The following is a 25195-nucleotide window of genomic DNA, read 5'->3' as shown; positions in this document are numbered from 1 at the left end:
AAAAAATATTTAATAATAATAATAATAAATAAATAATTAAAACTTTATTTGATAAATTTATGTTATATAGAACCTAAGGTAACGTTGGTACACACAGGTTCTAATAATTTATAATGCATAAAGGTAGATTCGCTACACATTAGCATTATAAATCATTGTGTTCATAAAATAAATTTTATTTAAATTGATTGATTAGTAAAATAGTAATTATAGAAAATAGATTTTGATTTCATTATTAAGATAATTAAATTTTAATAACATATGATAAATTAATATTGTCCAAAGTCTCGGTAAAGTAGGTACACGTAGACTTTATCAATTTATAACATAAGGCGATAGAGAAGTTACACGTTAATATTATAAATTGATGCAATTATATTATTTATTTGTTTAAAATGTAATTTATTAACTAATAAACAAAAGATTACTAAACATGAAATTAAATTACATAAATATTCTATAATTGTGTAATACAAATAATAATAATATATAAAAAATATTTCAAAAATTCATAAATATACCAAATCTAAGTAATAATACCATAATTATTATGAGAATTGTTATTCTCACATTACTTTACCTATCCTTTACATAAATTATTTATCTATTTATTTCCAGATTTAATTGGTTGAATCTGATTTTCTTAAAATAATAATAATGATAATAAAATATATAAAAAAATAAAAATAAAGTGTTCATATCTAACACAGCAGTAATTCTAGCTCAAATTTTTTTGAAGTCCCGTTACTTTTTTATTACACAACAAAGTAAACAAATAATTAAACAAAATAAAAAAAGAAAAAAAAGAAAAAGGAAGTAACTTGAATTGTTGTAGGTTGCAGCTTTGAGCATGTCTCATCTCCCTTCTTATCAATCACACAAAGCAATAAAATAATGCTATAATGGTGTAACTTTATCAATTGCATAATGTAAAACTAGTTGCATTCGTAAATGCTTCTAGTGCTAGCAATCACGTCAAACATTTATTGTCTTTTAATAATAAAATAATAATTCTATTAGCAATGATAAATGGTCCGTTGTTACTTCTCTTACCATTCGTCTTCTATCTACTGTTTTCATTTCATAAAAGCTAATACATAGGTATTTGGATGTAAGTTTACGAACAAAGATAATATCTTGTTATCAGCCGAGGAATATTTTCGAGCAACAATAGAAGATGAAGAGCAGCTGCTAACGGTGCAATTTTTTCTCCTTTTTTCAGATCTTCTCAACTTTTCTTAAAATTTTTGTCTTTCCCTCTCTCATCCCCTCTGAAAAGCTCTATCCTAATCTTAAAGATTTGTTGACTCTCTAAAATTTTTCTTCTTTTTGAAAACTCCTCCTAAATCTCTCGCTTGAGATTTTATATTGGGTTCATTTAGGGTTTTTACAAAACGCCAAAATCTTGAGTATTTTCTCTTTTTATGTTCAAAATTAATTTTTAATTTTGGGGTATAAACCTGTGTAATGCAAGTTGCTGTTCCGGGAAGCAAAATAAATTTTCATTTTGCTGTAAAACAATTTTATTTCATTTTATTTAATTTTTTTTTAATTTTGAAAGTAATATCTGGAAAGCAAAAATTGGTATTCACAATGTGTCTATTTATTTATTTGATAAAATTATTATAGGAACTTCACATGTTCAACAAATACTTTTAAAATTACAATAAAAATACAAAAATAATAATAAAAAACAAGTTAGTTAAATTTGTCAAGTCATTTATTAATTACTTCTTATTTACCGTATTCCTTCCATGTCAAACCAATTCTTTTAAAAGATTTTAAGTACTGTGTTGTAATACAACTCTCTTATCCTATGAGTTTTAGAAGGAGATAAAAAGAGTACAATTTATTTAAATTAGTTAATATGGTTGATAAATTTGTTATTGGTCAATCACATGTTAATTGTTTATTGTAAAATTTTCTATCTAAATATAAGATTGTATTTTCATAATATTACCCATGAATATCTTTTTGTATCACATAATATATTCTCTCTCAATTCTTCTGTTGCTATATTGCAACAACTATAACAATATAAATTTTACTAACTGTTGTCATTTGTCACCCAAACAATTACAATTTTTTTTAAATGTATTTTCTCTTGTAACTTCTACTTCTGAAATTTTGATTTTAAAATATTTACAAGTGCATCTTTAGTTAAAATATTTTAAGTGTATGAATTTATGATAGTATATAAGTAAAAGTTTCAGGAAAATAAATAAATATAATATTCATCTATAATTAAAAATAACACAATTCTTTTTTATGCATTTGTGACAGATTTTTATCAATTTATATTGAGGTATATATTTATTTCTAAATTTATTTTTTCATTCTAGAAAATAATGGAAATATCTAAGCTCAATTTAGAAAGAGAATTGAACTTAAAATTAAAATTAAAATATTACGAAAATGTATTTAAGCTGTGAAGTGTTAACACGTAGTTTAGCATCAAGCATGCTTGTTTTTCAAAAGAAAGACTAATTTTTATAAATTTATCATTAACAACATTGGAAACATAATTAGAAATATTATTTTTTTTATAGGCAAAATATATATTATTAGAGAAAGTTCGAGGGAAACTCAAAACCTATATACACAGAAAAAAATTACTAACTTGGAGAAATAAAAGTAAAAATATACTTATACAAAGCTAAGACGAATGCAATTTCGTGGGTTCAAATACCAATCAGCAAACGAAATAGCTTCTCCCTTACTAACAAGTGATAGCCATTTCCAGGACCTCAGAATAATAGAATCTAGAACTTCCCTCTCATACAAAACACCATTGGAAAATACAATTTTATTTCTATGTAACCACAAAGACCACACTGTACTTACTCAAACAATTAATAAGCATATCTCTTCTCTTTTACTATAGCCAACACCAATCCAAGAAAGCAAGTGAGTCGATATATCTGAAGGCAAAACTAGTGAGAATCCAAGCTAACGCGCAGTAAAGTACCAGATTTGAGATGAAACTAAACACGTTAAAAATAAATGAGTTGGAAGTTCCTCCAAACTATGACAGAAATAACAAGTTATATCATCAATTTAAACACCTCGATCAATCAGCAAACTCTTACAAGGAAGTGCATTCAGCAACAATTGCCAAGAAAATACCAGACACTTAAGAGGGACCTTTCCTCTCCATAGCCTTTGCAAGACATCTGCTGTATACTGATCTACACTATCAGGACCACCAAAAAGTTTAAATAGCCATGAATACGTAGATTATACTGAATAACAACCTGAAGAATTTGCCCTCCATACCCATTTATCTTTTTGTAGTAACTTAATAGAAACTCCATCCACAAACTCTAACAAAAGATTAAAGCTTGAGATCTCATGTTGAAAAAGTCCTCTTCGCCAACTAACATCCCAAACCCACCTAGTGCCATCATGAAAACCATTCTCCAATACATATGATTCAACATTCCTCGCCACCGCAAACAATCGCGGAAATGCTTCACACAATCGCACCCCGCCTACCCACTTATCTCTCCAAAAAAGAGTGTGTAAACTTGCACCCACACTCCTATCAAACTTCTCATCCAGCCAAGAATTTCCTTGATGAATAACCTCCATCAAATCATGCCACCACAAAGAACATCAGTTGTGGACTGATGGATGCTGAATAGAAGAAGCTAATCTTCCATATCTAGATTCCAACACCCGCACCCGCACCCACAATGAACTAGAACAATTAACACCTCGCCACAACCATTTACCAAGAAGCGCCTAGTTAAACCATTGCACATTCCTAATGCCAAAGCCACCATTCTTCCGCGATCTACATACCGTTTCCCATTTCACCCAGAGGATTTTAGATCCATCCTTAACACCCTTCCATAAAAAATTTCGTTGGATAGTGACAATCTCCTTTATCACCGACTTCGGCACCTTAAAAAAAGATAACGAGAGCAATGACATAGAATTAAGAACTGCATTAATCAAAGTCACCCTGCCTCCAATTGATAAATACCTATGCTTCCATGATGCTAACCTCTTTTTAAGGGCATCTAACACACCTTTCCATGCACTAGATTTTTTCGGGTTAATACCTAATTGTAACTCGAGATACTTTAATGAGAAACTACCAATCTTACAATGGAGGAACTCCGCAGCCATGTTTTCAAAATCATCACCAGTATTAATCCCCAATACACAACTTTTATGAAAGCTAATTTTCATACCTGACATTAATTCAAAGCTACGCAATAGTGCTTTCAAAGTCCACAATGTGTCATCCACAAACTGCAGCAAAGAAATATTCGGTCCCTCTATCCCAATCTTTACACCAGAGAACAACCTACACGCCACTGCCTTCCGCATAAGAACTCCTAACCCTTTCGCTGTCACAAGAAAAAGAAAAGGGACAAGAGGATCCCCTGTTTTAGGCCTCCCTCAATATGAACCTCAAATGTAGGATAACCATTAATCAAAGCTGATAGGCTACCCCCCACACACAAGCTTCCATCCAACTGACCCATTTTTCTGAAAATCCAAAGCTACGTAACATAAACAAAAGATATCCCCACTCGACTGAATCATAAGCCTTCTCATAATCAAGCTTTAACACAAAACATCTTTTGTTATACCTCCACACATAATCAACAGCTTCATTAGCCACAAGCACACTATCTAACATGTTCCTTCCCGGGATAAAGGCTGATTGTTCTTCTGAAATTATTGAATCCAAAACTCCCTTCAACCTATTTGCCAAAAGCTTGGAAACAATTTTATAAAGACAACTTAACAATGAGATAGGCCGAAAATCAGATATATGTTGTGGGTAAGACACTTTTGGCACAAGTGCTACAAAGTAAGATAACAAAGACCTAAGTAGTTTCCCATTTCTAAAAAATTCAGTAAGCATACCCATTACTTATTCCTTGATCACTCCCCAAAACCTCTTAAGGAACATAAAATTAAAACCATCAGGCTCTGATAATAAGAAATATTATATTTACGTTAAGTTCTTTAAAGGGGTGCGAAAATTCATATATAATTAATATTTGTAATTTTTTTATATAGTTTTGTGTAATGAGATCTTTGATTCTCTCTCTTTGCATCATTAAGGTCGGTGAAGATTCTAACATTGAGGAATCAAGTTCGAGATTCATCTAATTCTAACAAAGTTCTCTTATTTCTCTTTGATATTTTTTTTTTATGATTTTCTTTTCTTCTTTTAGTATTTTAGTCATGAGATTATAATATACTAGATTAATAAAATTTTCTTAACTTTCATATTATCATATTTTGTAGATTATCTTCTGTCAATAATAAAAAAAAATAGTAGTTGCTCCCATTTAATAAAGAAAAAAAAATAACATAATGTAAATAATAACATTATTATCTTCTAATGTTGATAAAATCTTATATAATAACTAAGAATCTAATCTATTTTAAATAGAATTTTTCTAAGATTATATTTCATAATAATTAGTATTTATTTATAATTTATTCTCCAAAAATTTTGGATGATTTTATAAAAATAATTTATCCCCTTGAAAACAAGACTTCTATTTTCTTTATTTTATAAAGGTAAAATTTATGGTTCCTAAATAAGTGAGAGGGTTTGGTACCCTGTCTTACATATGAAATAATTCTGACCATTAATTTTATATGGATAGATGATGAAATTAGTGGCTTAATTAAAAAAAAATGTTAATACCATCTTATCTTTAAATTACAACCGTCAATCTAAAGAGAGTATAGAATACTATATTAAATTTACGGGTACCACAACAAACACTTTTTTCAAAACACATATAAATAAGCTTTTATACTTGGGTTAAATAATCTAATCTCACTTGTTCATAATCTTATATACATAAGAATTACTTTTCTCACTTAAGTATTGAAGTTTTTGTTTAGCTACGTCTATCCATCATTCACCTCCATTCTAGATAAGTTATAGCAGCAAAATCATAAGATAGGAGTGTGAAATTCACTGAATAAATAATTTGATGACCATACGAAGATTTCAATGGAAAAAGACTAAGAGATAAAATAAAATAGCTTATAATTATTTGATATTTACCAATTAAATGTCCAAGCAACATTTTATTATTATGCAACAAACATTCATAAACAACAATAGCAAAATATAAGTTATTACCGTGGAAGAAATTCACTAAGAGACATCTCATTGATGGACAATGTTTTAGAACTATTGATAGATTGACTAGAACTTGATTCTTGTGTAATAGTTGTTGAATTCATTTTTTCTTGTAAGGAAAATGCAGGTTCCTCTGGCGTTGGCAATTCAATTGAGTAATTGTTGAGATACGAAACAATTGTTGTTATTGTTGGTCTAACATTTGGATGTTGTTGAACACATAATAAACCAATTTGAATGCACTTGATAACTTCAATTTCAGAAAAGCTTCTTTCGATATGTGGGTCCAATATGCTTACTGGTGATTGATGTGTCCATTCTCTCCAAACCTGTGATAATTGTCAAATTAAGCATCATAATTACTATAATGAAAAGAAACAATTTGTTAAAGGTTTATACTCACATAACTTAAGAGCGTATCCCCAATGCGTTGTAATTCATAAGAATTGACATTCTTTCTTCCTGTGATAATTTCTAAAATCATGACTCCAAAACTAAAAACATCTGATTTTTCTGAGAATTGTCCAAGCATTGCATATTCTGGAGACATATAACCTCTATAAAATAAAATTAAAGATATATCAATTAGCTAACAAATACAATATGAAGAAGTAGCAAATTAAAAGATAGGGAAGAATATTAAAACTTACAATGTTCCAACAATTCTGTTTGTACTTCCTCGATCTTGATTTATTTCAACAATTCTAGCAAGACCAAAGTCTGAGATTTTTGGAGTCATATTTTCATCTAATAAAATGTTACTAGGTTTTAGATCACGATGTATAACTTTGAGTCGAGAATATTCATGTAAATAAAGAATTCCTTGAGCAATTCCTCTTATAATTTTGTAACGCTCAAACCAACTTAATATCTTTTGTCGTTGAGAATCTACAAAATTGTTTAAGTAAGAAATATATGAGAAAAGTATGTTTGACAACTATTTAGTCAAAGTGATTCAAGTTTAAAGAATGCATGCATGCAAATATGCACGCACGGACAATGTATAATAAGAAGACTTATTTTTAATGTAAGAGTGAGAGATATAAATCTTGAGCATACAATTATATACATGATTAAGATTATAAGTCATTTAATGAACATATGACTATTTTAAAATGTCACGTAATTTGATATTTTAATCTTAACTATATATTTATGATTAAATTCAATAGTTAAGACTTACTCCTCTTACTCTCATAAAAAGGCGTCTTATTTGATACATTCCCTCTCATATAAATGTTAACTAATTAAGGAGTTTAAGGTGAAAAATGTCTAACCAAATAAGAAGTAATCAAGGCTCTTGTTCGGCACATACTCATAGATAAGTATTTTTTCTTGTTCATCTAGGCAAAAACCAATGAGGGCGACTAAATTTCTGTGTTGAAGCTTAGCAATCAATAAAGTTTCATTTTTGAACTCAATTACACCTTGCTTAGAAGTTCTTGAGAGTCTTTTCACTGCTATGTCTCGTCCATCAAGAAGAATACCCTACAAATCAAAATATTAATATATTATAAACTAAGAACAATATATATGTACATATAACAAGAACACATTGTTAATAACCTTGTAAACTTTTCCAAATCCACCTTTCCCTACGTAATTCTCATCTGAAAAATTATTTGTTGCTGCTTCAATTGTAGTCAAATCAAATTGCAGTGGCTCTAAGGTAGCACTTTCATGACCGACTAAATCAAATATAATGAAGCTGTTAATCTAAATTCTTAAACTTCCAATGTATTTTATTTAAAATATTTATTTACTTAAAAAAATTATAACACATACAATTTTCTCTGAGAATAGTTTTAAAACTCTTTCTTATTTTTCTCTTTAGCAAATAATAGCCAATAGAGAAAAGTATCGCCAGAATGACCATGGACACAACAATTATCAAGATAATTGTTCGTGACTTGCTATTTCCTTTTCCTGCAAATAAAATTAAATAAAATTATATATGTCGCACGGACTAATATTATATTCCGTTAGTTCCTTTTATTTGTCATTGTATTTAAAAAATTAATTTTTTATTTGTTACTTTAGAAGATTAAGAAAGTATTTACTATTTTTTTTATTATACCCTTACTCTTTAAAAATTATCAATAAATAGAAATTTTGATTTTAAAAATTAAAAATTAAAAATTATCTAAACTTGAATTTTAATTAATTTTCTTAAACCGTCTGAAATAACACTAAGTAACAAATAACAGAGAGTAGTTAACTCACGAAAAAAGTCATGATATAAACGATTCATTTCCTCCATGGATCATGAATTACTTTTATTGGCAATTGGTGACACGACACTGCAACTAGGCTAATTATTTATTGGAAAAATTTTTAAATTTATCCTTTAAGGTGGAATGATTAACGACATCAATGTAATAAATCACTCTAAGATACGTAATGATTATAAACTTTACAAATAAGTAAAGATGCACATTGTCTCTTTAATATTTAAGTCATGTTATACAAATTAATCATTAATATTGTAAATTTACAAACACCGTTAACTTTAGCAAAAATTAGTGCATGCAAGTAAAAAGTGCACTCAAAATTTTAAGGGAAACGTGCGTAAACCTAACTATATATTTAGTTTCTACGAAAAGTTCAGGGATATTTTTCGCTATTGTAATTTAATAAAATATTGATATGTGACAACTTTTTAATAAATTAAATTATCAGATTAAAAGTAAAAATTCATAAAAACATAAAAAATATTCAAAAGTAAAAAAAATAAATATGTATTAAAATATAAAATGAAAATATATTTAAATCATATTTCTAAAAGTTACGTTATCTATAAGAATGAAAATAGGTCAGGTAGTCCGACAGAGATCTACAGCCTAGCTTTTTTAAAGCCTAACTTGATTTAATCTATTTAATTAATAGGCCTAATTTAAGCTTTTTAAAAAGTCTAATTAATTAAATAGGCTAGGCTTGAACTTAATAATAAAAATAATAAAATCTTATATTAAAAATCTTAATCCTTGTTGTTAAAGTTGAATAAGATTTTTACTGCATACTTTCTCATAGTGTATTTAGATATAAGTCTTATGAATTTTAAAAAGATATACCTATTTAGATAGTTTAATAACATATTTACCAAGAAGCTTAATAACCTATTGAATGTATCAATACGAAGTAGGTCGTTAAACAGGCCAAGCTAGAATAAAGAAAAAGCCTATGACAAGTACTAGGCCAGACTCAAACTTTAAAATTATTAAATAGGTTAAGTCTATTTATGTAAAGTCTAACTTAACCTAACTTATTTCTATCCCTAGTTATACAATGGGTAAGTTTATCATTGAAATTTTTTTGTAGACACAAGTACCCAAACCCGAGACCTTGCTACTCATATCAACTTCTGTTATTCATAACATGTAATTTTAGTAAGGTATATAAGTTCTAAACTATATATACAATATTTTTTTTTTTTTGCTTAAATATAGTCTTAGTTATTATAATTAAGTTATTTTTTAATTATTTAATTTTTTTAGTTTAATTTTTATATTTTAATAAATTATTAATTTTAGTCTATTTAGTTGATATGATTTAAAAAAATTAACGTTTAACAGTATGTTAGTAAATTAAATCAGCGATAAAAACTAAAAAATATTTAAAAAAATAAGGACTAAAATAAAGAAAGATTATTTTAAAAAATAAAAATTTCTTTATACGAGGAAAAATATTTAAGTATATATTTTTACTTAAAATAAAGACAAAATGGTTACTTGAATCGTCTATACAGTTTCTATCAAAGTATTTTTTGAGGGAGACATCACCTGATGAAGGAGGACTACTTGGCATGATAGCTTCATCAACATCCTTGTAAAATTGGTCCAATTCAAACCTGAGATTGCAACTCGGATATAGAACTCTTCCACCAACACTTCCCAAATTAGACCATGGAATTGATGTTCCCATCAAATATCCCAAACAACTGTTGCAGTCATCATCTGACGAATCTTGGGTACATTGAGCAAGAGTATAAAGGGTTTGCAATTCATTAAGTTTTAATGATTTTGTGCCATATCTTTTATCACTATCCCCTGCCTCAATTGCCACTTTTGATAATGTATTGGATATTACATAAGTGAAGAAGCTTTGCTCCTCCTGGTTGGGGTTGGAGTCATTGGTTACATTTAACTCCGAAAATATAGGACTTTTCTCCACTTTGGAGAAGAAATTCCAATATGAAAAGCGAAGCAAGCAGTGACTGTACCAAATTATAGCCTCTTGGGAAGAGCTACACTCTAAAGTTATTCTTTGGGTAGCATTCTGAATACATTGTGCACAAAGTTGAGAGGAAAGGTCACCCCTACACATGTAGAGGCCAAACACTGTGTCAGCCACATCAGCCTTATGAAAATTCTTGCCACTTTTGGTTGCATTGGAAGACAGGTAAGAGAGAAGAGTGGGGAGGAGCATTTGGAAAGTGCTATTATTGACAGTGAAGGCTTTGTTTCTTGAGCAATTGTGAGAAAGATACAAAGGGTCATCTGAGAATTTTGAATCTGCATGGGAAGGTTTTGTTGCAAGAGCTAGCTTTGGTGATGATTGGGTTGAGAGATAAAAAGGGTACAATTCATACCTAACATTACAACTAGGGTATAGAACTCTGCCTCCTATCCTTCCTTCACAACATGATGGAAGTTCCTCTATCACTCCATTGAGACATGTTTTACATTCACTAGGTGATAAATCTGGAGTACATTGAGCAAGACAATAAAGGGTTTGAAATCTAGACACGTTTGCTTCTTTTGTGGCAAACTTTTTGTCACCAATGGGAGAATCAGATGCTTCATTTGCAGTTTGATTCATAGTAAAATATAATAAATGCATGAAGCTTTGTGGGTTTGAGACATTGGCAGGGTTCAACAAGGAAAAGCTAGGAGTAGTGGCCACAGTGGAAAAGAAAGAGGTTGTGGAATACCAAACCATGCACTCATCATACCAAAACACAGCTTCTTTGGACAAGGAGCATTCTGAGGATAGTCTTTGGGATGCATTTACCACACATTGTTGACAAAGCTGAGAGGGTATGTCACCCCTACACATGAACATGCCATAGATTGAATCATAGGGGTTTTCACCAGTGAATGTGGTGTTGTAGAATTGGGTGTCACCTGTAGCATTAGATGATAGGGAAGAAAGAAGGGTCTTGAGGTTTAATTGGAATGAAGAATTGGCTGTGGTTCTGTTGCTAGAGCAATATTGGTACAGATAAAATGGGTCATCTTGAGCCTCAATTGTTGCAAAATTTAGGAAGATAAGAAGAAGGATAAAGAATGAGAAAATCTTACAAGGAGTCATGGATTTGCTGCAGAGGCTGGTTACCTTTTGAGCACTGCTAGGGATGGATGGATATCAGTGTTGTATGTAATCATTTCCACAAACAGTTCCCATATTTAAACCGTTAAAAATTGCCATAGGCTCATGTTGGGGAGGTTTTCGTAGAAATATACGGATAAAATAAATAAATAATTTTGTCATAAATTAAAATTATTTTTTTATTTTTTTAAAATTAATTGACATCTTCATAGCATACAATATAAAAGGTAATTTTAATTTATGAAAAAAAATTATTTAATCTTTTTTCCCTTTTAGTACAAATGTTTCTGTAAAAACTTATTCAAATAACAATTGTATGACATATATTAAAAATATACTTTGAAATAGAAAGAGAATTGAGGTCTTCCACTAAGACAAAATTCTAAAGTGTTGTTTGCCATTGCTGTCGGGTGCAGCGTTCTTTCTTGAAGCTTTTAGATGAATTTGGTTTCGGTTTTCAATTCCACCATGTGATCAAGTCAAATAAAGTAAGTCAAGCAAAAAAAAAGGTTAAGGTCCTTGGATTTCGAGGAATCTTTTTTACTTTTATTTTTTTAATCATAAAAATGTTATTTTATTTATATTTTATATTAGTGATGCTATGATATTGTAATTTTAATTTTAGAAGGATATATATTCTTTCTAAATTAATAATTATAAATTTTCTAATATTTTAAAGATTAAAAAATATTTATAATTTTTAAATAAAATATTAAATTTCATTATTTATTAATTTAAAATTAATAGTGGTAATTATTTAATAAAAAATATAAAATGTTTCGTTAATTTATAAAATACCATAGAGATTATATTTTTTATTTTATATTTAAAAATTTGCGTAAATAAAATTTTATTTTAACTAGCTTTGTACAAACCTTTAAAAAATAAAATTAAGTAAATATAAAATTATACGTGACTAATTTTTTTATTAATTTTTATAAAAAATGAATTATAAAAATATAAAGGATGTAATATGATAAATTAAATAAATAATATGTGTTAATTTGATATTAATAGTATTTGGATGTTTAAAAATAAAAATAATTTTAAATATAAATAGTTTGGTTTCTAAATTTATATTTATAAAAAAATTTAATTATGTTTTTAGTACTGTAAATGTAGGATATTTTATGATAAATTTTTATAAAATTTTTTATTAGGATGTAGTCTTAGAAAGTTAGAATGGATAATTATTTTTTAAAATGGATAATAATTATTTTTATTGTTTCATCTTAAAACACTCTCTTTAGTTGGAGTAGTGATGGGACATATAAGCGTGTAGTTGGGGGCGAAAAAAATCGGAAGACGACTTCTAATTTCTTTGAAGATTTGCCGCTTTAAAAATGCAAAAAGAAAACAAAACATACTAATTTAATTTTATTTATTAAATAAAAAGTAAAAAAATTAATCTTTTAAAGTAATTTTGGTTGCACTTTCAAAGTAAATCACTCAAGATCGATTTATTTTAAAAAAATATAAATCTCGTGTAAGCAGAGCAGCAAATAGCATCTATAAAGTAGTTGATGCTATCTGAATAATAATTATTTTTCAAAAGAAATAAATTTGTTTAATTAAAAGAAGTAAATTCCTTTTTTTATATATTTAATATAAATAGATTCACTGAAACTAAATACGTGACAATACTCTAAAATTTACAAGTTGTTTTAATAATTTTAAATTCATTAAATAAAAGTATTTATTTAATTTATATTAATTATCTAATATTTTTATATTATTAATTATTTAAATTTTAATTAGAATTTAATTTTTAAAATAAATTATGTATTTAGTTAGTAAAAATTCATTTGATTTTGATTTTTAAAATGAAAAAATCAGAGAAAAATATTTGGAAAATTTATTGAAAAATTAATGTTGCTTAGAAAATTATTTTATTTCTTTTACATAATGTTTGTATTTTTTTATTTAATTTTTTATGGTAAATAAGTATTATGAAAAAAATAAACATGAGTTTTGCTAAATTTCTTCCACTACAAAATTATATGCCGTATTTCTTAATTTTTAAAATTTTTACTGAAATTGCATGTGTTACTTTTTCTTATATTTACTTTACAAATTGATGTCAAATAATTTTTTTAGGTACTAAATAAATATTATAATATTTTCAATTAAAATTTCACATTTTATGAAATATATTTAAATAATTAATAATATAAAATATTAGATAAGTAATACAATTTAATAATTAAGTTATTTTAAATAGAAGATGAAATTGTGTGTAAAAATATCTAATATTAATAAAATAATCTTTGAAATTATAGAGTATTATCTTTAATAATTAGTTTTTAAAAATATATACATGATTTATTTTCTATTTCATCTCTTCACATTGGAAGTCAAATCTTCGTAGTACACTTCAATGCAAAGAAGTTACAGAACATGTGGGTGCCAGTAAAGCCCAAAAAGACAAAACTATCCAATTAGACCTTGTAATATAAAATTATATTGTGTTTTAGTTTAAATTAAAATTTAAAAGTTAATTCAATCTAATTATAGAAAATTATTTTAAATTGAATTAGATAGTTCATTTTTTATAATTTTATTTTAATTAAGTTGGACATTACTAATAAATTATTTTATTATTTTTATATAATTTTTAATTTAAATTAATTTTTATGTATAAATTTTATAGAAAAAAGTTATGATACATATGAATAATTTTTAAATTAGTATAAAATAAAATTATAACATAAAAATAATCAAATGAATCCTTAAAGTACAACTTGAAAGAAAAAAATAAATATTGTAATTTTAAAAATACGTTATTGTGTGATATATATATATATATATATATATATATATGAAAAGTAATGTTATAAATCAAATTAACAATATTACAATAATAATTAATAGTATTTGAAAAAAAATATTAACTTTTAAATCCATCTACCTTTCTTTACATATAACTAAACATGGTTTGGGTTTCTAAAGATAAGATGCAATTGAGGTAAAAAAATAAAGAGTAAGGTAGATAAAAAGTGATACAAAGTTAAGAAATGGTTTATTTTCAGAAAATATTGTTAATTTTAATTATAATATTGACATTATTTTTAAAAAAAAATTTCAATACTTGTATAAGAAATGATAAAACAATTTTTTATTCTTTCTATTTATTATATACATTTTTAAAATAAAAAATAGAAAAACATTGACAGATTTATACTATAAATGAAAATGTAAAAAAAAATTATAAAATCAATTAGTGCGCAAAACATAATAACAATTTAAACGAGAAATATTATTTGTATAATTAAATTGTATAATTATTTTAATCTATAAATTAAAGAACAATTAAAGAGTTATTAATGTGTGATAAACTTGAATACCGATTTTATTACGTAAATTATTAAGATAAACTTTTAATTTAAATTAAAAAATAACATTAATAATACTTCTAAGTTTTCTTCTGATACGAAATCATACCTCAACTTGTGCACTTTAATATTACTTATTTTGGTCGGACAAATTCATTAAAAACACTATATCCCTCTTGTTTTCATTCTATAATAATAGCAAATACCTTAAAGTAATGATAGGTTAAAAAACAAATGCCAAAAAAAAAAAAGCCAGTCCCACAACAAGGAAGCCCACCCAATATATTGAGACCCGACCCAAGCTATGCCAAAAGCACAAGGTGTGATAGACTTTTATGTTGTTGTAATTGTGCAAATAACTCTCTTATTTTCTTTAACTTTGATTTATAAATATTTCATTTGTGTCATCACCCTTAATATATGTTTCGTTTCTTTTAATTTAATTTCTTTTTAACATTCACATCGTTCATCATGCATATTTTTTTAATTTTTTATCACATCAAGTCTTTCATCACATTTATTATTTCTCTATTCTTTTTCTATATCTTTGTGGATGTAAATGCCTTTTAGATGTCTACCAAAGATTTTCTCATTTCTTTGCTCAAAGTCAATTAGTCCCAATTTTTAATGATGAGTAATATAATTGGTCATGAGAAACACAGATATCGCACATAATCCAAAATTTTAAGATTGTTGACTTATGAGTACTTCTGAACTTTTTATTTCTACTCAACTCAACGTTAAACTTTTTCTAATGGATACTTAATCTCAACAATAATTACGTATTCAAGATGGTTGTCGAGTTTGCCCGCAAATAAATGATGTGATCCATCTCTTTACCCAAAATTGCTTTTTCAGTTTTCTAGGGAATAGATTTGTGTCATGAAATTATTTGCTTGTTTTGGAAGTTTGTCAAAGTAGAATATCGTCAAGGATTAACCTAGATAGTGAAGAAATTGTTGACTGTTATCTAGGATAATGACGTGATATATATTGCTTGCATGTTGATGATAACACTTTGAAACACATCATTTAATATATTTGTTTGATTTATTTATTTTTAAGAATTAAAATAATTTAAAAAAAAGACTAATTAAAAATAATATATTTTAAAATTATATTTGAAAAACGTATTATTAATAATATTTTTAAGTAAACATTAGATGGAGCATACACACAGCAAAGGAACTGGGAGGTCTGATACAAATATATTTCAGGCCTCTTTAATTTCACAATTGTTCTACTTTAAGTCTCTTGTTCCTAAATTTCATCCATTGATAAATAAAAATATAACAAGATATACCAAATGTAACAAAGGTGTGATACAAATAAAAAAGCTTTTTATCATTACCTAGTATACATGTTACTTGTTTATTTAAATTTATTTAAATATTTCATATAATTTCTTTAAGAAGCTGTATAAATCAATAATATATTATACTTTTATTACATGTTTATTAATTATTGAGTGAGATTTTGATCCAAGATAATTAATTTTAATAATTGAGAAGGTAAAGGAACAAAAAATAATAATTACAACTAATGAAATCAAACTCACCTGAACAAAAAAGTATTAAATTATCTTTTCGAATATATATATATATATATATATATATATATATATATATATATATATATATATATATATATATATATATATAAAGGTTCCCAAGAAAATGTTGGGATATAGTATATAACAAAGTATATATTGCATCAGGGAGCTGTTCGTTATCACTGACAATAGTTTTTTTCTTGTCATTAATTTTTACTGCAGAGAGAATATTTTCTCTATCAGCCTCAGTGAGATAATTATCCCATCAACCTTTGAGTTGACCAGTAAATCTTACAACTAGAATATAAACAATAGTGTCTTGAGGTATATTTTAATTAGTAAAATAGTCCATAACGACAACAGACATGTTTTGGAGTTTGGCAATAAAATTATATTCAGATAGTCTATCAATATTCTAAATATAAATATCATTAGAATTAAAACTTTGGATAAAATCTTGTTTATCTTCTAATATAATATCTGGGGCAGTGGCTCTATTATAATAGAGTTTGGAAGAATTTTTTCAATTATTTACTGGATTGATAGCTAAAATGGAATCTGTTTCAAAATTTTGTTCTGAATCAGCTTTAGAGATAGCATTAATTGTTTTGGCAAGGGATCTAGTCCTAGGTTTGACGCTAGATTCTTCTGAGGCTTGAAGAGTATAAGGAACAGTAGTAAGCAAACTAGTAATTTTACTAAGTAGCTCATTCTGGTTATCATCTATGGCTTTGGCCTTTTATTTTTGTCTAAGCTCAAAGATTTTTTGTTTGGCTTTGGCACTAATCTTAAAAGGCTTGAACAGAGGTTTTTTTAATTGAGATTGAGAAGAGAAAGAAGCTATTTCTTCCACTTTAGGTTTAGCATGATTAACAGAGATTTTTTCTCCTAAAACTTGGAGGTATTTGTTTGTATAATTATCCTATTCCATGAGGACTTGGATATCATTAGGAGTGATAAACTCATCAGGATTTTTGGTCTTGAAAGGAGTAGTAGTAACAAGGTTATCGCTTTTGTCTTTCAAGTTTGGTAATTGATTTTGAGTTGTAGGTGATAGTTCACTTTGAACAATTTGTCCATCCTTAATCTGCCAATATATAACATTAGCAGAGGAAGTACTAATAACATCCTCTTGCCAGAGATAATCAATATTATTATAAATGGTATAAGCATGATACCAATCAAAGAAAGGGATATTTTTGCTTGACTTTTTCAAGAAATTGGTAGAATTTCTTGAAGATATCGGACTTATTTTTCCCCTTATAATTTTGGAAGAACCACTCTCTTTGAGGTTTCCATTCTTCAGAGTAGAAATCTTTCCTAAGAGTTTCCTTATCTATAATGAATTTATGAAATAACATCATAAGACTCATTAAGAGAAGAGTAAGTTGAAAATTTGATACTCTGGTTTTCTTCTTCTTTTTCAGAGGTTTGATAGACATTTCTAGGAATTCTTAGAAATTTTAAGTGGTATAAAGATACATTTATGTCAAGGGTTTTAACCAGAGAAGATTGTAACCAAGCCTATTGAAAAAAAAAATACCTTGATGGGCTTCCAAAGTCTTTCGGAGATCTTATTAGAAATAAACTCCGAAGTCATTCTCCTAATGGAGAAATTAATTATGACAGTTATGACTATGGTCAACTTACTGCCATTATTGTCCATAATGCTATCAAAGTTTGTCAAAAAGATAAATTCCAGAAGCAGCTTGCTAAAGAAAGAGCCTTCAACAAAAAAGAATTAGGATATTTCTGCGAGCAATTTGGTCTTCCTTCTTGCTCTACCAAAAAGAAAAAACAAACTCCCAAAAGAGAGATTGTTGAAACCAATAGGAAACCTTACAAAAGAAAGTATAATAGGAAAATATAATTCTATGAATTCATCTTGGTGGACTCAGATTCTGTTTCCATTAAACATTATAAAGACCAAAAAGATCTTTCAATTATTACTCACTCCACAATCAAGATACTTTAAGTTCTAACACCAAAAATTTTTGGAAAATGTCCAAATTCATTTAAGAAATTTTTCCAACCTTTTGACCTGGTAGGATACAATTATTAAAATTATATTGATGCCTGGACCAGAACTTTTTGGTTCTAAAATAAACTCAATCGACACTCTTGGTTGATTTATTTTAAGAAAAATCAAGATTACAATTTTCTAAATTGGTTTCTTCAATGGTGAGACTTTTTTGGTCTTATAGAAGCAATTCTTCCTCCCCCTGTCAAAGAAGGACATGAAATGTTCAAATCCAGATATGCTTCTAACCAAGTTAGTGCAGATCTCAAATATTTTTCTGTCCTTGCTCTGGCCTATATATATATATATATATATATATATATATATATATATATATATATATATATATATATATAGAGGTACAAATCATGCAAAACGTGTTTTTGTATTTGATTGTGATTAGCACGTGTAAAAGGTTAAGTGGAAAGGTTCAGCGTATCACCGGATAGTACGAATGTTAAACAGAACCTTGAGTTTTCGCCGTTCCATCATGTTCCCTACCAAAACACGGATTGATACCGAAGATGTTAACATTATATAACTAAAATTAGGCTTATTTACCAAAATATTGTGTAAAAACTTTTTTATTAAAATAATATAAAAACAAAGTTAAAAAAAAAAAAAATAGTTAATATGGTCTAAAGCACAGTATATTTCATCTCCTCAATGTAATGAATGATACGATGTGACAGAAATTACCCAGAGACAAATAAATAGTTTTATTTTAAATTTTATAATTTTTTAAAAATATTATTTTGATAAATATGTCCTCATCAAAATTTAGCTCCATTCGATTTCGACGGTCTTGAATAACATTGACATGGCTTGATTTGCATCACATTGTAGTATCAGTCAAACGATTTTATTAGTCTTACTAATATTTATATGGCTTATTCTTGATATAGATAAAAATGGAAAATTGTTAATGTAAATATTATTGATTTATTTTGTTGTATGTTACAAACAATTCGTTTTTTACTCTTATTGATGCTTAAGAAATAATACTTTTTTATATCATCGACCATCATTTCTATAATTTATTTTCCTGTGCACTGCAACTTCAAATCCACTGCTACGAAAATTGAACTTTTCACCATAGTCTTGTTTTTCAAACATAATTTATGTCGCGCGTGTAAGGACTTTCATTTCTCCATTAATTTATGTTGCGTAGGTACCTTCATTTATTGATTAATAGAAATTATGGTAGAACTGAAGTGCTATTGATGAGTATATAGTGGAGCAAAACTTGTTACTGTTAATTCATATTTTATAATTTTCGTAATTTATTTAACTCTGTAAATTTGCAAACGTTATTTCATGAACAAGAATATCTTTCAGTTTAATATTAATTAGATTTTAATGTTTTAATAATTTTTTAATTCAATATTTTATTTTAAAAATAAAAGTATGTTTAATTAAATAAAAATACTAAAATTAAATATTATATATATATATTCATTTAATTTAAAATATTAAATAAATTTATCAAACAAGTTTTTTTTATATTTTCTTCTTAAAAAATTTTTTTTGAAATATAATTTTTAAAAATTAAAATAAAACAGAAACAAAAAGTACTAAGTATTTAATATTTTTATCAAAAGCTAAATTTCTTAATCTAACATATGAAAATAATTTATTAGAGAAATTGTACCTATTTAGTTTATCTCTCCATCTCATAAAGAGAGTGTCAACAATCAACTAACAAAAACGGTTGGTGAAAAGATAAAATAAATTAGTACATTGTACTATAGTTATCAAATTTGGATTGAATTAGTTAGTTTGGCTAGTTCAACAGAAACTAATAAGTTGAGCTTAGAAAATCAATCAAGAATAAAGTAAAAATTAGTGTTAAGAATTGGTTTCAACTCATCTACTCCAAAAAATTTATTATTTTTTGTTTAGTTTTATTAAAATTTGTTTATTCTAAAATAATTTTTAAATAATTAAAGACTCAAACATAATATATAATTTTATTATTATTTATCTATTTATTATGATCTTTTATTTTATAAAATCTGTAATACGATTATTTTATATTATTTGAAATTTCAATTAATGTTTTATAATTTTATATTAATTTATTACTGAATATGTTATGTAACCTTAAAAAAATATTTTAATATTACTCGACGAATTTAATAACAATTATAATGAACTATGAGTCATTATGTCAGAATGACTATCGGATTCAAAAAACAATTGCATTATACATCCCGCTAAACTATTCATGGACCATCTTTGTCCTATGCTGTTGCTGTTATTATAAATACAAGCTCAAGCTTCAGCAAATCCACATCCACACTAACAAAATATAATTGCTACTACACTATTGCTTTGTTTGATTACCACACAAGATGGTCCTACAAACTTCATCCCTAGAGTTTACAGTGAGGAGGCACCCACCAGAGCTAATAGCCCCAGCTAACCATACCCCCCATGAAATTAAGCTTCTATCTGACATAGATGATCAACATGGCCTTCGTTGCCATGTTCAATTGGTACAATTTTATCGTTACCAACCTTTGATGGAAGGAAAAGACCCTGTTAAAGTCATCAGAGAAGCACTTGCCAAAACACTTGTGTTTTATTATCCACTTGCTGGTAGGCTTAGCGAAGGTCCTAATGGTAAACTAACGGTGGATTGTAATGGAGAAGGTGTCATGTTCATTGAGGCTGATGCAGATGTGACACTTGAACAGTTTGGTAACAATTTTATGCCCCCATTCCCCTGCTTCGATGAGCTTCTTTACAATTTTCCTGGCTCTGATGGAATGATTGACACTCCCCTCCTGGTCATGCAGGTTATCTTATATATTTAGACTTAATTTAGAAAGGTTTATATTAATTTTTAAATTATAAAATAAACTAAAAGATAGAAGTGCATATAATCTAATTCAATCCGCTAAAAACTAAATTAGAAAATGAATAATCTGAAAATTTATGAGATTTCTTGATTCAAAGAGAGAGTTAACAATTACAACATAAGATTCAATACATGTTTAAGTCATGAGGGCTTGTTCAAGTTATCCTGTGGATTAAATAACTTAATCTTAAATAGATTAATGAAATTTTGTCTATAAAAAAATTAATATGATTTTTAATATAACGTCTTAAACAAATTTGAATGCGCAAATGACAGGTAACTCGACTTAACTGTGGTGGTTTCATCTTTGCTTCAAGTATGAACCATACTATGCTGGATGGAATTGGAATGTCAAAGTTCCTACATGACGTAGGTGAAATAGCACGAGGTGCAACAAAACCTTCGATTCTTCCAGTGTGGCATAGGGAAGTTCTATGTGCAAGAAACCCACCAAGAATCACTTGCACTCATAATGAATACCAACAACTACCACCTGATTCAAGAAGCATCTTCACACCCCATCATCGTTCCTTCTTCTTTGGCCCCAAAGAGATAGCTTCAATGCGTTCTCTTCTCCCTCCACACCTTGCAACCAAATCAACCTCCTTTGAAATCCTCACTGCATATCTGTGGCGTTGCCGCACATTTGCATTGCAGTGGCAAAACCCTGATCAAGAGGTTCGCTTGTTGTGCATTGTGAATGCACGTTTTGGAAGTTGCATGTTCAACCCTCCTTTACCTAATGGTTATTATGGCAATGCTATTGTGTTTCCTGCGGCAGTTACCACTGTAGGGAAACTCTTGGGTAATCCATTAGGGTATGCATTGGAGCTAGTGAAGAAGGCAAAGGATGAAGCAAATGAAGAGTATGTGCACTCTGTGGCTGACCTAATGGCTATCAAAGGAAGACCTTGTTTTACTATGTTAGGCTCGTTTATGGTGTCAGATCTCTTAAAGACTAATGCTGATTTGAATTTTGGGTGGGGCAAGGGTTTGTATACTGGGGTGGCCAAAGGTGGTCTTGGTGACTTTCCTGGATTGAGCTTTTACGTTCCCTATATCAATTCCAAAGGAGAGCAAGGAAGAGTGGTTCCAATTTGCCTTCCAAAAGATGCTATAGAGAGGTTTGAGAAAGTGCTGGATGACACCCTCATTATCAAGAATGACACTGTTGTGTTAATGTCCAATATGTGAAGGACGTTAATTAATAACAAGAGAAAGAGACTCTTTTATATAAACATAGCCTTGAGTGGTGAAATGTTTTAAAAAGTTGAAGTATTTATTTTATCAATTAATTATGCTTTAACTTTCTAAAAGTTTAATCATTTACAATATATGTGTTAAATAATGTATCTAAGAGACAGCATTACTCTTAATAATAATTAAGTGGAAGTTATATTGTGGTTGTGTGAAGTAATAATACGTTTTTTATGTTTAATTTATATTAAAAAAGAGTGTAATATTTCTCATAAGATAATTAGTGTTCACATGGTTCCATGTCTAGATTATGTAAGATGAAATAAATTTGTGATAATAATTCTGTGCGTTGCGTTTTGTCTTACTTCTTTTTAAGAATGAAAAGTATCTATAAGTTAAAAATAATAAATTTTATAAATAAGAATTTTATGTTAAGCATGTCAAATTTCAGGAGTTAAAATAATGCTACAAAAAGAAAAATCTAAAAGTATGTGAAATTGGATTGTCTTTTTCGTCGTTGTTTGTGCCCTAATTAATTATTAAAAAGATCATGCTGAATTTGAGTTCAAAATATGCAAAAATAAATACAACAAAAGAAAAATAAATTTTCTAGCAAAAATTTTAAAAGTTAAAGGTTCTAGAATTATGGTGTCTCACTAAAAAGATACCATCTTAACCTAGGAATTTGAAGGATTACCCAAATATTTTTTATTTGGACGAATATAAATTATTCATGTTTATAAATTATAATTATCTAAAAAATATGGTAAAATAAATTTTAAAATTCTTATCAAATTTATTATTATAAATATTCTTATAATATTTATTTCAATTTTTTTAAATCAACAATAAATAAGATATTTTTCATTGCACGGTAAATTAAACTAAAATAATAAAAATAAAAATATCTTAAATTATATAATATTCATAATGGTCACAGTGAGTTGATGAGTGCATATGTTAAAAACATAATTAATTTTTAAAAAAAAATTATAAAAAATTATTAAATAAAAATTTAAAATACTTAATTTTTAAACTAATTTGAGTTGAAAGTTATTTATATATAAAAAGAAATATTAACACTCAACATCGTATTTTTTTAAAAATGTTATGTTAAATTAATCATATAAATTTATTATAATTTTAATTTTATTATTGTTATTATTATTATTGAGGAAAAACTCAAAAAAACTAACTAAACAGGTAAAGAAACAAATTCTCCTGTTATCCTTTTTAAAGATAAAAATAAAGTAAAAAACTAATTCATTCTCGTGAATTTAAAAAGTTTAATTGGTTAAATAACTCAATCTATATAATAATTAACTTCTCTAAAGATATAATAAATACTAATTATTCTAATAAAATGAATTAGTAATTTGATTTTCCTAATAACTAGATACAATTTATGATTTGAAGATAAATTTGAATGAATTAAAAAAATAACAAATTTAAAATCCATTTCAAACACAGTCTAAAAATATGTTTAGTTTGAAAATAAATTTAAAATAAATATTAAAAATATTTAATTAATTTCAAATAAATAATTTTTATCTTTTTTTTATTTTAGTTTTAAAAGGTAAAAATTTACTTATACAAAATGTTAAATAAAATTTTTAAAAAAATTAAAAAGTTGTTTTCATTCGAGGAGTTCAATTCTCACTCCTCATTTTAAGTGTAATAGAAAATTTAAAATCAAATAATTTGAATTAAATATTATGAATTTTTATGATTCTATATATTGTATTCTAGATTGTTGCACAAATGAAGTGAAAAAATATTTAATTTAATTAATAATATTCATATTAAAATAAAAATATAAACTCAAATAAAATTTTAAAGATTTAAATAAATTATTGGTCCTTAAAAATATTATATTTTTTACTTTTAGTTCTTATAAAATTTTTATTCTATTTTAGTCTTTATATTTAATAAAAACATGTAAATTTAGTCCATCATTAAGAACTAAAATAACATATATCATTTTTATTTTTGAGATAAAATCAAATATTTTTTATAAAAATAAAAACAAAAACAAAAATAAAAATATATTATTTTTAGAGACTAATAACTTATTTAAATTATTTTAAAATATAATATTTTAAAATGTATAAGAGTCATTAAGACTTAAAAAAGCCTAAAATAATAAACTACTATATTGTTAATTTTATCACTCACACAATTTTTTTAAATATCTTATTTTTTAATTTATATAAAAAAATATTAATACTCCCTTAAATATAAAAATACTATAAAATTTACCACCAATAAAGTGAATTTTCATTCAACACATTTTTTTTATTGACTCTATTATAGCAACTAATATTTAAATACAATACTACTGCTAATTTTATAGTGTTCCTAAAATTAAATTTACGCAATAAAAGTGAATATTAAATATTGACATATAAAATTAAAACTCTAATATGTTGTAATGAATTTTCTCTTCTCTTGTCTTCAACTTTTAAATTGAACTTGGTTAATTATTAATTTATTTTTTTCATAATAATCAATTTATGCAAAAAAGATTTGACAATGGCATGAGAAAATGATGAATCCAAATTGATCTGTTTTGAACAACCCAAAATAACAATCAAAATAAGAAAATGTTTAAATTAAGATTAAATTTAATGTACTGTGAATTAATAAAGGTCTTCTATACCCTATGCAATGTGAATTAACTAATGAGAAAGACGTACACTTCAATACTCTCTTGAATTAGAATCAGAGAAAGAAAGAGTATCTTGTTACACAGGAATATATATATATATATATATAT

At 26.6% G+C, this 25195-nt stretch overlaps 2 protein-coding genes across 2 annotated transcripts; one reads left to right on the top strand and one right to left on the bottom strand.

Moving 5' to 3' along the window:
* Positions 1-6123: 6123 nt before the first annotated feature.
* LOC113866690 (cysteine-rich receptor-like protein kinase 10) lies at positions 6124-11437 on the bottom strand. The gene is made up of 7 exons (XM_027501501.1): positions 9907-11437; positions 7913-8053; positions 7694-7815; positions 7405-7615; positions 6778-7015; positions 6531-6684; positions 6124-6456 (listed from the first exon to the last, which is right to left on the bottom strand). Exons 1-7 carry the CDS (start codon positions 11435-11437, stop codon positions 6124-6126), a joined length of 2730 nt encoding a protein of 909 aa, XP_027357302.1.
* A 9276-nt stretch (positions 11438-20713) lies between these two features.
* Positions 20714-22416, top strand: LOC113866689 (13-hydroxylupanine O-tigloyltransferase-like). Its single transcript, XM_027501500.1, has 2 exons — positions 20714-21160; positions 21499-22416. Exons 1-2 carry the CDS (start codon positions 20714-20716, stop codon positions 22414-22416), a joined length of 1365 nt encoding a protein of 454 aa, XP_027357301.1.
* Positions 22417-25195: the final 2779 nt, after the last annotated feature.

Source organism: Abrus precatorius, unplaced genomic scaffold (assembly GCF_003935025.1).
Source record: "Abrus precatorius isolate BTA unplaced genomic scaffold, Abrus_2018 Scaffold5, whole genome shotgun sequence".
NCBI classification, from domain to species: domain Eukaryota; kingdom Viridiplantae; phylum Streptophyta; class Magnoliopsida; order Fabales; family Fabaceae; genus Abrus; species Abrus precatorius.
The sequence above is the reverse complement of the archived record's forward strand: the minus strand, read 5'-3'. Positions and strand labels throughout refer to the sequence as shown.

What these genes read in the sequence shown, in the direction of transcription:
- LOC113866690 (XM_027501501.1), bottom strand. Translation starts at nt 11,437, where the DNA reads ATGACTCCTTGTAAGATTTTCTCATTCTTTATCCTTCTTCTTATCTTC. An exon ending in GATTTGGAAAAGTTTACAAG is followed by an intron (nt 7,616 to 7,693) that starts GTTATTAACAAT and finishes TTTGATTTGTAG; the next exon opens with GGTATTCTTCTTGATGGACG. An exon ending in AACAGAATTGTTGGAACATT is followed by an intron (nt 6,685 to 6,777) that starts GTAAGTTTTAAT and finishes TTTATTTTATAG; the next exon opens with AGGTTATATGTCTCCAGAAT.
- LOC113866689 (XM_027501500.1), top strand. Translation starts at nt 20,714, where the DNA reads ATGGTCCTACAAACTTCATCCCTAGAGTTTACAGTGAGGAGGCACCCA. An exon ending in CTCCCCTCCTGGTCATGCAG is followed by an intron (nt 21,161 to 21,498) that starts GTTATCTTATAT and finishes CGCAAATGACAG; the next exon opens with GTAACTCGACTTAACTGTGG.